Source organism: Delphinapterus leucas, chromosome 11 (assembly GCF_059928025.1).
Source record: "Delphinapterus leucas isolate spDelLeu-1000000601 "Yukka" chromosome 11, BTC_Dleu_Yukka2, whole genome shotgun sequence".
NCBI classification, from domain to species: domain Eukaryota; kingdom Metazoa; phylum Chordata; class Mammalia; order Artiodactyla; family Monodontidae; genus Delphinapterus; species Delphinapterus leucas.
Genome location: NC_143139.1, coordinates 85,006,042 through 85,020,525, shown reverse-complemented (window position 1 = coordinate 85,020,525; position 14,484 = coordinate 85,006,042). Strand labels below are relative to the sequence as shown.

At 45.3% G+C, this 14,484-nt stretch overlaps 1 protein-coding gene across 8 annotated transcripts in view; it reads right to left on the bottom strand.

The window, feature by feature from the left end:
* Nucleotides 1–669: 669 nt before the first annotated feature.
* The window catches only part of TXNRD1 (thioredoxin reductase 1), an 88,179-nt gene continuing 74,364 nt past the window's right edge, over nt 670–14,484 (bottom strand). For 6 of the 8 annotated variants that reach the window (XM_089921198.1, XM_089921197.1, XM_089921195.1 and 3 more), the window contains exons 13-14: nt 12,198–12,332; nt 3,064–5,210 (exon numbers count right to left, since the gene is read on the bottom strand). In XM_089921198.1, the coding sequence (XP_089777324.1) occupies nt 5,133–5,210; nt 12,198–12,332 (213 nt within the window). In that variant the 3' untranslated portion in view covers nt 3,064–5,132. Of the gene's footprint in view, nt 2,452–3,063; nt 5,211–9,694; nt 10,404–12,197; nt 12,333–14,484 lie in introns of those variants that run through there. The other 2 variants (XM_022600009.3, XM_089921192.1) reach the window with 2 other exon arrangements.

Genomic DNA, 14,484 nt, shown 5'->3' with positions numbered 1-14,484 from the left:
ACTAACCAGCTGTGTAACCCTGAGCAAGGATTCCTACCTCTGAGCCTGCTCTTCCATCTGTAAGCGGGCACAGGAGCTTCCTGAGAGGGCTGTTATGTGCCTGGTACACGCTGCAGTAACAAGCACTTAGTGGTACTGTTAGCACTCTGCAGTTCCTCAGGACAGAGAGGAACTTCAGGAAGGTTTTTGTTAAGGATTACCACAAGATAGGAGTTTCTGCTCATCAACTGATGCATGAGAAAATTAAGTGCATATGAGTGAATAATCTGAGCCTGACAATAAACATGAATGTAAACACTTACTGAACCCCGGGTATGTGCCCGATCCAGTTCAGAGAGAAAGGAAGGCTCATGCACCCTCACAGTGCTGTTGTCAGGTGGGGCGGTTTTGCCACCTTAAAAACTAAGATGGACAGATCAAGTGGGGATAAGCTGAAAAATGGAATCTGGAAGGCCAACACGGCTAAAATGTGAACCTCAGCACACCCACCAGGCCCCGCAGCACAGCATCGATGAAACTTACTCAGCACCTAGTTCTCACGATCGCCAGTAGGAGCCCGAAAGTCCATTTGGCTGTCAGCTGAACAGTCCCAAGACCACCATTCAACAAGAGCCACACAGGGTGGATATTAACAGCTTTTAAGGTTTCACATTGTTTCTTTTCAGAAGATTTGTAACAAGAATACACGGAATTTAATACGAGTTCTGATACACTGGGCAATTACGCAGACACGTCTATAAAGTAGAATCCTTCTCGTGGGGGCAGAACATTCTACTCCACAAAGGAGACAGAGTCACAACATGATTAGGCATGATCACCCCGTACCGCCTATCTTCTGGTTTCAGAGATTGGCAGACTTGCAGAAAAAAACAAATTTAAAAATAAATAAAGAAAACTGAACACAGTCAGCTGTCGCAATTCCCCTCCCCTCTTTTCCTTTTCCCATTGTCTCCACACAACCAGATGGGACGGAGGGTGAGGCAGGGCTGTGAGGCAGACAGGGTCAGGGGATCTGCTGACTAAATGCTGGGCAGACGCTGAGCTCCCTGAGGTGACAGAGAAACGTACTTTCAATCAACCACTCAGTGCTGTAGCCGAGACACACACACAGAGGGGAGGAAATGAAAAAGGAGCTACAAGAACTGCTGGTGGGAGGTCTGACGTCCACAACATGTTTAAAATCCAACTTCTGTAGTGGGAAAACGGCCTAAATATGATCCGTCGTCAGTACATTTAGGCAGAAATCTGTAACTGTAGGGTTAATACCTCTTTGTGATAATACGAGTTGGAATGCTAATGGAGCAGAAACACTTCTGCCCAAATTCCACCAAGTACAGTCAACAGAAAAAGCCAAAACCATTTGGTTTTTACATGAAGGTTCTTCACATCCACCTGTGTTCAAAAATAATAAATTATGATATTAATGATATTAACAGCTTTCTTTAAAAAAGTAATTACCACAAGAGTTAAATTGTTAAGTGTGGAAAGACATTTCTCCTATGAATACAGTTCTTAGGAAGGGATAGATGCATAACACACATGAAAAATAAAGCTGTAGTATTTTGTGATTTTAGCTTAAAGCAAAAGCTACCCCCCCAAAAAGTCTTTAAACAAGTGTTAAATGTTTCCCATTGCAAAAGATCTCAGCTCACTTAGACCAGCACACAATGGACTAAATAAAGACATTTATTGTTTTTCCCCATTTCAGCTGTGCATCTGCCTCCATGATGAAGAACAGTGGAGATCACGCTGTACGACCAAGTTCCCTGCATTGGAATATTCCTCCTAACAGGCTGGCCAGGTAGCCATTTCATCATCAGTGGTATAGTGCCTGGGAGCACACCTGGCCAGTGGTGACCACTTGTTTTGGGGAGATGCTCTCTCCCCGGGACAAGCCTAGGAGCCACGGTGCACCGTCCCAGCAACGAGCCACCTTATTTGCACACGGTGGCCACGACTTGCTTTTGGATAAAAATTGTCTGCTATCATCTCTACTTTCACTAACACGGCGGAGAAAAAAATAACCAACCTGAGAAAGGTTGACAGTGAGAATAAGAAAACCTACAAAGGAAAGGCCATGCAAAAACTGCTTCGACGGTTCCATCACCACCCACCGCGCGGGCTTGAGGCTGGTGACTTCATGGACGCCCCTCTGCGAAGCGCTGCCGAAAGCCAGTTTCGAGTGCGTCATGCTGACCCCAGTGCGATGCTGCCTGCCACCCACGCGTCACCTCCGGCCCATGAGATCCAAGGGGGCCTCGGGGCTCTAAGCACAGGACACGTGGCTGCTGAAGCCCGAGAACCTCCGCAAACTTCGCCTTGGACTTGGGCAAGAAATACGTCAGTGGTTTCGAGTCCTGGCAGCAGCACCCACACTGGGGCTTAACCTCAGCAACCGGTCTGGAGGATGTTCTCCCCCGAGCGCTTGGTCACCGACAGTGTCGTGAATACCTGCAGGGGAGGAGACAGCATGAGACTCGGACACGGGCGCAGAAGTTAACTGGGTGCAGCTCAGATAACACCACGGGACTAAGAATGACTTGAGTAACTACTTACAACAGAGATGTAATATGACCAAGGTAAGCATTTCAACACCAAGGTGAAAGAGAAAAAAATGTAGCTTATATCTAATAAAGCACTTACTTGCATGAGGGTGATTAAAATAATACCCTGGTTGTTTATCAGTTCTCTAAAAGAAATGTACCATGAAATATTCTGGACACATAGAAAGAAGTGAAGTGTACTATCACGAACACCCTTGTGCCCACCCAACTCAGGGAGCTTCGTAACACATGGTTCGAGCCCCATGTGTATCCCCTTCCTGATAACTTTCCCCCTCCCCGCCCCCTGACTGGTGCTTTTCTTTTGTAGGTTTTTAAAAACTTAATATGCAAATGGCAAGATGGTATATACATCCTCTTCTGCTACCTGCTTTCTTGGCTCAATACTTTCTATTATTCACGCATACAGACACAGATAGCTCTAATTCTTCCATTTCTCACTGAATAGTATTCAATTACTATAGTATACGATACCACATTAGAGTATAGTATATATACTATAGTAGTGCTCTCCAACCTTTTCGGCACCAGGGACCGGTTTCGTGGAAGACAATTTTTCCGTGGATGGAGGGGGGCGGGCAGGAAGGGGGTGACGGTTCAGGGAGTAATGCAAGCAACAGGGACTGGGAGATGAAGCGTCCCTCGCTCACCTGCCGCTCACCTCCTGCTGTGTGGCCCAGTTCCTAACGGGCCACGCCCAGGGTTTGGGGACCCCTGCACTATAGTATTCAATCACTCAAATAGTGAGTATATTACAAATTACATACCCAGGCTCCTTTTGCTGGCCACTCAAGCTATAACCAATATGCTATCTGCAACGTGCTATGACATTCTGGTACATCTCCCTGCACCTGGAGCTAGAGGTACAATTGCTGGGTGCGAGGGCAGGTGCAACTCTGACTTGGCTAGATTTCCAAAGTGCCTGACGAACTGATGCTCTCACTTGCAGTGACTGACAAGTTCTCCTGGTTTCACATCCTTGAAACATTGGTCCTTGTGGACTTAGAGCCTAAGAACTTTAGGTGGCTTTGATTTGCTACTACTCAGGATTGCCTATACCAAAAAAACAAGGGCTCTCAAACCTTAAAGCCTGTTCACGCTGATTAAAATACACGGAAATTACAGATTCTAATTTGGCAGATCTAGGGTGGGCCCCAGGGATCTCATTTTTAGCAAGAGTCCCAAGTGATTCTAACGCAGGTTGCCTAAAGACCACAGATTAGAACTTCTTGAGGAACACCAGTGTAGGCAACGCACTGAGAATTTAACGCAAAATTCAAAGCCTAGAAGCCCACTGCGTGGTAAACTAACCATCGGTTGCTTAACTTTGTAGTTTCCCCAAACAGGAAACCTGCAGCTCTCCTACAGTCTATCTGTAACAGTAACTCTCTAAATTGCCAAATCCAGAGGGCACCTTGCTGCTTTCATTCCTCAGCCTCTCTGTAGCATTTCTTGTTGTCGATCTCAATGATCTTCTAACAATTCTTTCTTCTTTTTGCTTCCGTGAAAGCACTCTTCCCTGTATCCTTCTTTTGTGGCTACTCCTCAGCCACGGCTTAGAGGTGTGCTGCTGAAACACCGATTTTTTTTTTTAAAATAAATTTATTTATTTTTGGCTGCATCGGGTCTTGGTTGCTGCGCGCGGTCTTTCTCTCATTGCGGCGAGCAGGCACTACTCTTCGTTGCGGTGCGCGGGCTTCTCATTGCGGTGGCTTCTCTCATTGTGGTGCACGGGCTCTAGGCACGCGGGCTCAGTAGTTGTGGCTCGCGGGCTCTAGAGCGCAGGCTCAGTAGCTGCGGCGCATGGGCTTAGTTGCTCCGCCGCACGTGGGATCTTCCCCCCGGACCAGGGCTCGAACCCGTGTCCCCTGCAGGTGGATTCTTAACCACCATTCCAGGTGGCACGTCCCTGAAACACTGATTTTCCCCAGTCCTTAGGGTGGTCAGAGCCCCAGGGCGGGTGGGCTGCAGAACCAGGTGCCTGATCTGCTTATTCCAGTGTGCTGCCCAAACAATGCCACCGTCCACACGTGCACGACATGAACAAGGCCAGGCAGCATGGCCCTAAGGGTCCTTCCTCAGCTCTCTCCCCTTTAGATGCTCTCGTCATGGTCTCATTCAGGCAACTACTCCCTTTTAGGCAGATGGCTCCCGGTGAATGGCGGCGCCACTACTTGATTGACCAGGCCACGCGCCACGCATCTGGAATTGACCCTTCATTGACCCTTAATTCCTCTATTTCCATTACTGCTGATGTACCATCAATTAGTCAGTCTTAGATATGTTGTTTCTTTTCTGTCAAATCTGATCCCTCTTCATGTTAACTCTGACTGAACTGTGAGATTTTTGTTAGTTTCCAAAACATATGGTGCCTTCACCTCCCTGTGATGACACTGTGTGGACCATACATTATACATTCCCGCCCTACTGGACACAGACGTGGGGGGCAGGGGCTTGCTCTGGCCAAGGATACATGTGGAAGTGGGAAGCATCACTCCTGAACAGAAGCCTTGGGCACCAAGGTGCTTTTCCCATACCTCCTGTCCCTCTGCCATTCAGCCAGCTGTGCCCCTAGGAGAGGCTGCCCCGCCAGCCAGGTCCTGGAGTGATGATGGAATTGGAGCTGAGCTGCAGCTGTTCCATGATGACCTTAGAGCACCACAAGGAATAAACCTCTGTTTTTACAGGCAAAAAAAACCCAAACAAAATCACCACCCAAACTGATCATCTATACTGCCCAGGCATGAAAACATAAAACGACTTTGTGTAAAATCAATTTTTACACAAACTTAGAAACTTATTTGGCTACTGAATACAATTAAGATTTCAATCCAGGGGCTTCCCTGGTGGCGCAGTGGTTGAGAGTCCGCCTGCCGATGCAGGGGACACAGGTTTGTGCCCTGGTCCGGGAAGATCCCACATGCCGCAGAGCGGCTGGGCCCGTGAGCCATGGCCACTGAGCCTGCGCGTCCGGAGCCTGTGCTCCGCGACGGGAGAGGCCACAACAGCGAGAGGCTTGCGTACCGCAAAAAAAAAAAAATTTCAATCCAAATCTTTTTGGTCGCACCAAGTAAGTTGAAAGGTAACTCTAAGTAAGATTCTGCAGAGTCCATTTGTCCTACTCTAACCCAGACCGACCTTTGAGAACCACTGAGTAAGTGTCACGCTGAGACAGGCGGCTATGGCTGCTTTGGGAGAGGCCCCAGCGGAAGCGAGACTCATCAAGTGCTTGCAGCGCACCTGGACAAGCTTTTTGGGCAGCTGCATTCTCTGATTCCTGAGAAACAACTGGTCTCCTGATTTTTATTTTTATTTATTTATTATTATGTTTTTTTGCGGTATGTGGGCCTCTCACTGTTGTGGCCTCTCCTGTTGCATAGCACAGGCTCCGGACGCGCAGGCTCAGCAGCCACGGCTCACGGGCCCAGCCGCTCCGCGGCACGTGGGATCCTCCCGGACTGGGGCACGAACCCGCGTCCCCTGCATCGGCAGGCGGACTCCCAACTGCTGCGCCACCAGGGAAGCCCTGGTCTCCTGATTTTTAATACAAAGAGGAAAGAGCACAAGAAATCGAGGCCACTTTGACTTATATAGGTCAAAGCAACAGGAATCAACATCAAAAATACTTGTGAATAAAAGGGGAAAATACTTTTGTGTAAAGGAGGAACAATACCGAGAAAAACCCGTGGTCTATTTTAGCCTTAAAAGCAGCAACAAAGCCTTTTTTCTTCCTATATATCAGCAGCGCCTCAAAAAAGTCAGACCCAAGTAATAATGGCTAGTAAAACATTTAAAGTATGAACCCAGAAGAAAAATGTGTGAACAACCTGCATCCAAAAAAACAGTAATTATAAGAAAAAAAAGGTTCATCCTTGTTAATAAAGATATGTGAAAATCCTTGAAAGTTATCTTTCATACTTATTAAAGAAAAAGTTACACTGAATTTTGCAACGTTTTCATTAGCACTCAAATTCAACGCTGACGACACTGTAAGCTAGTACAATTCTTCTTTGAAAAGCAATACAACTCCCTTGTTTAAAAAATGTGTGACTGTGGATGAGGACAGAAAGATAATATACAATAATGAAAATAGCTGTGTTCGGGTGATGGTATCACGGGCAATTTAAAACACCATCAAACATGCTCTCTCTCCAATTTTCATAAAGGAAGAAAAATAATGAGGTAGGGAATACATTAAAGCAAATTCCAGGCTTGTGAATTTGCAAGCTTATGTTTTATTTCTCAGGAATTAATTTAGAAATAGAACTTGTAGGACATGTGGTTAAAAAGCTAAACCCATCAAAAATGGAAACAAATTAAGGGGGGAAAAAAAGAGCTCTTATCAATAGCCAGGACATGGAAGCAACCTAAATGTCCATAGACAGATGAATGGATAAAGATGTGGCACATATATACAATGGAATATTCCTCAGCCATAAAAAGGAACAAAATTGAGTTATGTGTAATGAGGTGGATGGAACTAGAGTCTGTCATACAGAGTGACGTAAGTCAGAAAGAGAAAAATAAATAACCGTATGCTAACACATATATATGGTATCAAGTGACTGATGAACTTAGTGGCAGGACAGGAATAAAGACGCAGATGTAGAGAATGGAGTTGAGGACACAGGGAGGGGGAAAGGGTAAGCTGGGACGAAGTGAGAGAGTGGCATGGACATACATACTCTAACAAATGTAAAATGGATATAGTGGGAAGCAGCCGCATAGCACAGGGAGATCAGCTCGGTGCTTTGTGACCACCTAGAGGGGTGGGATAGGGAGGGAGGCTCAAGAGGGAGGGGATATGGGGATATGGGGATATATGTATGCATATAGCTGATTCACTTTGTTGCGCAGCAGAAACTAACAACACTGTAAAGCAATTATATGCCAATAAAGATATTAAAAAAAAAAAAAGAGCTCATATCTATTTTTCTTATACTGGAAAACATGCTGATGTTAAAGAGATGGGGGAAGCCAAACTGCTGCTGCTGGTTAGTCTAAACGGAAAAACTGATGGGGTCAATTCTTACACATATTTTATACGTGCAGAGCTGCTTTAGAATTTTCATAAAAATACATGTAAAAAAAATGAGCGGAGGCAGCTTTTCGATCCCAGCACAAAGAACACTCACAAAAGGGCAAATGCGATAGGCCTGTACCTCACATTTCTTATCTGGCCAACACCTCCCAAGACCCCCTTCACTGAAGACTGTGATTATGTTGACTATTAATAAAACAAAACTTCTGACGTTTGGCACTACAAGTCATTTTAAGACATTTCACAGGGTCTTCTCTCTGATGCTCCTTCTTCTTGAGCCATTTTTTTTTCTCTACAAATAAACTTAAGTTGAAATTATTACTCAAAATGATGTGTAATCCGTTTCCTATTCAACTATTACTGCTCAGATGTCCAGAATAAATTATCACCATATCGTCCTCACACTGAATAACGCTCGTGCCATCACTGACACCCCAGGCCTTAAGACCCCCTCTCTCGTACTGAAACCAAGGGGCCTTCAGTCAAAACAACAGGAGTCCCTCCTCCTCCTCCAGCAATTCCAGAAGGAAACCCTTTGGAAACTATTTTGCTCCAAAAAGCAAAGCCTCCACTGAGGAATTCATCAACTTTTGTAAGCAAATACTTCTGAGAGCCAAAGGTTATTCTATCGAAATGGTACAGAAGAGTTCATTCAATGAATCATTCTGCAAACCACCCACAGCTGGCACGGGAGCCGGGCTAGTTCTAAATACTTGAAAGCAATGCCCAGGACCAATTTTCAAATTATTACTGTTTCTAATCCATCCAACGGACTGACATTTGTGAAGTTTGATAAACATGATTAGGAAACAAACTTTTAAAAGGCATGTAAAATTAAAACCCAAATTTTCTATTATATCAGATACTGTCAAATTACCCTTTAAGTTTCTAAACCTTTTTTCTTCATTTCCATCCCGATCTCATTATGGACTAGTAACAAACATTCTCTGGACTGCATTTTGAGTGGCACTCCTGTACAGCACATGGCTGTTTGCTAAAAAAACAAACAGAAAAAACAACCAGTGGGTCCAGTAGCAAATCCAATGACATACTATGCCAGCCAGAACTCAGCATTTAGCGAGAGTGCCCCCAAAAATCCCCTACTGATCAAATTTTACTTTCCCTTAATCAAGAAGCTTTAAGGAAGATTTCCACAATCAGAATTTTGTCATAAGTGTTTGGTTTTTCAAAATCTAGTTTCTAAGCAAGTTGCTCAAAACCAGAGGTAAAAGCAATCACCAGAGGAGCTTTCTCGAAATATACCTCCTTCCTCCACCTCCCCTCTCCCCAAAATACTGTAATGATGACTTTTTAGTCAAGCCACATCTTCTGTAATGAAATACCCTGGGGAAAAGCAGCTAACACATGCAGTTACTGAGTATCTGCCGAATGCCAGGGACTCCCCTAGATACTTTCTGCACAGCATGGTCCATTGGCCCTGTGAGTTACAGCATCTCCACGTCAAATGCTGTGGGAAGGTGTGTAGAGCATCGTCTGCACTGCGTGGTGTCTCGGAAGCCAGCCTGCCTGAGTTTGGATCTTGGTTCTGCCACTTCCAAGCTGCCAGGTCACTCAACCGCTCTGTCCTCAATTCCCTCGGGTGTCAAATGGAGACACTCCTGCCACCCACCCTGTGGGGTTCCTGTAAGGACTAATAAATAGGTCAGCACGCGGAGGGCAGGGTCCTGACACAGTCAGTAAGCCCTCAGGAACCTCAGGGCTTCCGCAGTGTGAATCCCCGGGAAGCTGCTCTTTCTACGACTGCTCCCTACTTCAAGCCGCAAATGTGAACCACTCTCAGTTCTTCCCCTTTCCAAACAGCGGGCTAGTGCGATCAACTCCATCTCCTATTCCCTCTCGCCTGGACCGTGTCTTCTGACACACACTGCCACGACCCCGGTTCAGGCCCCTGCCCCTGCCCGCCTCCAGACGTGCCTCGGCGGGACCTCTCCCCACAGCGCAGCCGGAGGGATTTCTCTCAGTAAGGTGTCTGATCACGCCCCCCCACCCCCACCCCCGGACCCCGGCCCCGACCCAGCTTTAAAGCTCTCTTAGCTGAACTGCAATGGCCCCGGGATAAAGTCAAAATGTCCCGCCTTGGTTTATGAGGCCATGACCTTCCTACCTACTTCTCCAGACTAATTTTATCATTCTTCTTACCCTTCTCTGAGCTCTTCAAGCTACAGCAGCGCTCAGGGACCTGAAAGGCCATGAGCTCTTCCACAGAGCTCTTGTATTTGGTGTGCCCTGACCCTAGGGCTCGCCACACTGGACTGTAACTGGCACTTCCCTCACCTGCCTCCCTGCTCCGACTCACATCCTAAATCCTTGCTGCTCCCCAGTGCCCAGCACAGTGCTAGGCACATGGCTGCACGACAGGTGCGCTCAGAGGGTGAGAAAATAGCATCCAGGGTTTTAATCTCGTTAATCAGCCGCCAGCTTGGAAAAAAGAAACAGAAAAAAAGCCCCATCAGAGGAGAACATTCACCTCTGAGCTTCCACGTCATAAGAGAACCAACAGATGGAGAGGCACAGTGGCAAACATCAAGACTTAAAAAGGGTTCCCATGGTGCCAGGTGTACGGCGGGAGCAGGCCTTTGGCTGACCTCCCTGCGGGCCCGGGCTTCAGGAGGACACCTGCCTCTTCACTGCACCTCTCTGCCCAGCTGGCAGTCATCCTGCCAAGATGCTGCCGCGCTCTCACTGCTGCTGGCTCACAACACGACACGACACGACACGATACAACACAACCAAGTGAGGCGGCAGGAGGCAAGCACACGTCAGCCTTTTCAACCAGCCCACTGCGAACCAAATTCAGATTAAAAAGTTAGACTCTCGCAGAACCAAGTAGGGAAGTTACGTCTTTATCCCTGTCGGAGATGACTGTTCTTATTTTAAAGTATCTTAGACTTTTAAATATACTCACTGTCGTGGGTTGAATTAAGTCTCCCAGAAAGATGTTCAAGTCCTAAGCCCTGGTAATGTGCACATGACCTTATTTGGAAACAAGGTCTTTGCAGATGTAACCAAGTTAAAATGAAATCATGCTGGATCAGCGTGGGCCCTAATCCAATGACTAATTATCCTTACAATAGGAGGGAAATTTGGCTCAGATACACAGGAGATAAGATCACATGAAAAGCGGAGGCAGAGACTGGAGTGATGTGTCTACAAGCTGAGAAATGTCAAGACCTGCAACCCCAGAAGCTGAAGCGGCAAAGAAGCCATCCTCTCTAGAGCCTCTGGAGGGAGCACAGCCCTGCTGACACCCTGATTTCAGACTCTAGCCTCCAAAACTCTGAGAGAATAGATTTCCATTGTCTTCAAACGCCCAGTTTGTGGTGGTTTGTTACATCAGCCCCAGGAAACTAACACACGAAGTGTTCTTGAAAAAAAAAATTAAGTTAATTGGCTCCTTCCCTAGACAGTCTCAGTCATTACACTGAATAAAAGACATACTGGGCTTCCCTGGTGGCGCAGTGGTTGAGAGTCCGCCTGCCGATGCAGGGGATACAGGTTCGTGCCCCAGTCCGGGAAGGTCCCACATGCCGCGGAGCGGCTGGGCCAGTGAGCCATGGCCACTGAGCCTGCGCGTCCGGAGCCTGTGCTCCGCAACAGGAGAGGCCACAACAGCGAGAGGCCCGTGTACCACACACACAAAAAAAGACATACTGCCTGTTCTTTAAGAGCTTTTAAAATCTATTCTCTTTTCAATTTTTATTTATAATGTTTGAAATTTAGTTTTACTTCACAAGAACAAGTTTTCAAAAAAAGAAGAAAAAAAAACCCACACAGAACAAAACAACACATACACACAAAGTTTTCTGTGAATAATGCCACTAAACAGGTGCTTATTAATACAGAGGAAGACACTATCCCTACTCAGGGAAAAGGCAAAGAAAAAGGAAATGAGAACATTTTTCCAGGCAGCAGTTCTCAGTTCCATACCTAAGCCTCTTTATGAGATAACCTCTCCCCACCTCCAAGTTCTCCAGCGTAGACACTTTTTTTGGTTTCCAGGCCCTACTTAGTGGTATCACAATATTCAACTCTTGGAATGAGCACTGACAGGCATGAAGAAACACTGACACCCAGAGGCCCACACTGGTCAATTTCCAGTTCTACTGCCATTTGCTTGATCTTTTACAAGCCTCACTTTCATTCTCATTCTTTAATGTCAAAAGCTCACAAGGTAAACATCATTTAGCCTCCAGGTAGCTCAGGGATAACTAGGATTGATGCTCTTTCTGGGTACGAACAGCATTATTAGCTGACTGCCAGGAAAATAATTTAGGACACATGATAAATAAAAGATTTGAGGCACATCTCTATAAAGCACTCTCATCATTTTTACCATTTAATAGCATGACGGTACTATCTGGTTACCAGGAATGAGAAACATATGAAAGAGAAAAAATCATTTCTAGAGACAAGGCTTTCTTTTGAGATATTCTCCACCACTAATAAGCTCTAAGGAGGTAAAAGTAGCTCGAGTACAGCAGAAAGAACACTAGCTGCAGAGTCCTAGATCTGCCCCCTGTAAGCCAGGTGACGCTGTCACTTTGAAACAGAGCCTTTAAAACGTAGTGACCCACCTCTGCGCAGACGGGGTGGATTCCGATGGTGCCGTCCAGCTGGTCTTTGGTCAGCCCGCACTTGAGAGCTGCTGCGAAGCCCTGGGTAACTTCTCCAGCATTTGGACCCAGTACGTGGAAGCCCACAACACGCTCCTAAGGTACAAAAAAGTAATAAAATTATGCGGCTTTCCCCCCCTTAACAGACTGGAATATTTCCCCAGTCTAATCTAAAACCCCCATTCAGAAATGGCCAAGGCTTATACTAATGCTTGCTGCTAAAAGCTGTCTAGGCTGCAGATACTCCAACGTGGGCCAGTACAGCACGTGTGGTCACATCAAGCAAGAAGGGGAAGACAGGAATTGGCCATGGATGATGATGAAGAGACACATGAAAAGCAAAAATGCGTGCAACCCATAAGCACCAAAATGTTCTGGAAAATGTTTTCAAAGGGCCGTTCCATTGTGCCCTCATCCCCTCTATCTGATTGTCTCAAAGCTCCAGATAAACGACCTGTGGTAGCTGAAACACTGAAGAGCAACCATTCAAATTAAAAAATCATTTACACTAAAGTTTTGGGGGTAGATAGCACAGACTTAAGATCCTTCCAACGTGAAAACACTTTTTAAAAATTTTTTTATTGGAGTATAGTAGTTTACAACGTTATATTAGTTTCAAGTGTACAGCAAAGTGAATCAGTTATGCATATACATATATGTACTTTTCTAGATTCTTTTCCCATATAGGCCATTACAGAGTACTGAGTAGAGTTCTCTGTGCTATAAAGTAGGTCCTTATTAGTTATCTATTTTACATACAGTAGCGTGTATATGTCAATCCCAATCTCCCACTTTATTCCCCCCCTTACCCCCTGAACCACAAGCTTGTTCTCTACATCTGTGACTCTATTTCTGTTCTGTAAATAGGTTCATTTGTGCCCTTTTTTTAGCTTCCACATAAAGCAATATCATATGATATTTGTCAATCTCTACGAGTGAAAGCAAGAAACAAAAATATTTGGCAACTCTGAAATACCTGTGTGGGAATTATTTTGGATAAATTCTAAATCCCACACTCAGGCTACCTCTGCCAAGAGCAGGGAAGCCTGTTGCGTTCTACTGCACAGACTTAACGAGCCAGCTCGGGGGTAGTGCATCCAGTCCAGCACCCTCACAACAGACCAGGTAGCTCAGGTGGTGAGGTGCAGAGCCTGACCTAAGGTGCAATGCTCCCTGGAAACAATCAGGAAAGGCATTCTGTATGTGATACATTCCATGCTAGACTCTTACATTATTCATCCTGACAGTCAGGGGTTGTGTATATGGATAAATAAAACACAAAATATACTAGGCTCTTAAAATATGCTAGATTTACATGTAATAATATGGATAAATCTCAAACTGAGATTCAAAAAAAAAAAAGTGCAGGCTTCTATTTAGCTGAGGATACCATTCTTCTTTAAACCACATTGTATGACATTTATGGTAAGTAATAGGCAGCAAACGTATACAAATATGAACAGGTGAGAGAGTCCAACTTGAGGACAGTGCTGCCTCTGGAGCAGGGAAGGAATGAGGGGTAGAGGATCAAGAAAGAATACGAAAGACAGCACCGGCACCAGCTAGTGGTTAACAGCACAGATTCTACGTTGCCTGGGACTGAATTCCAGCCCTGCCATTAACTAGTAAGTACCCTGGCACAACTATTTAACTTCCACGCTTCAGTTTCCTCGTCTATGAATGGGGATAACAATAGCACATACCTCACAGGGTTATGTAAGGATTAAATAAGTTCGTACATGTGGACCATTAAGTAGCCTCTGGCACATTTCAAGAGTTCAATTACATATAGGCTATTATAAACTGCCTCTGTGATGGTTTATCTCTGATAAGAGAAAAGCTCTGAAGCAAATACACCAAAATGTTAATATTCATTTGAGTCTGGATGGTAGGTACGTTCTCCCATCCCTTTCTGTAAATTTTTTAAGTATTTCGTGTAAAAGAGTAGCACACAAAAAGCATAAAAGCCTGGTAAGCAAGTATTATCTAAAACCAAGCACATCTAGATGCTGTGAAGTGACCGACTCAAAATGAATAAAGCAAGCCCCAAGGATGGTCAAGTTCCAGAAGCAAGCTTTTGTATGAGACGGCTCATGACAAAAGAGCAATGCCAAGTATTCGTCTCTTCTAATACTATCTTTTTTAATGAAAATAATTGACAACAGTGTCATCCTATTTATCGCCTCAGTCATTTTAATTAAGGTGAGTTTACCGGTAATGAAAATTATTTTTCATATTATATAAAAAA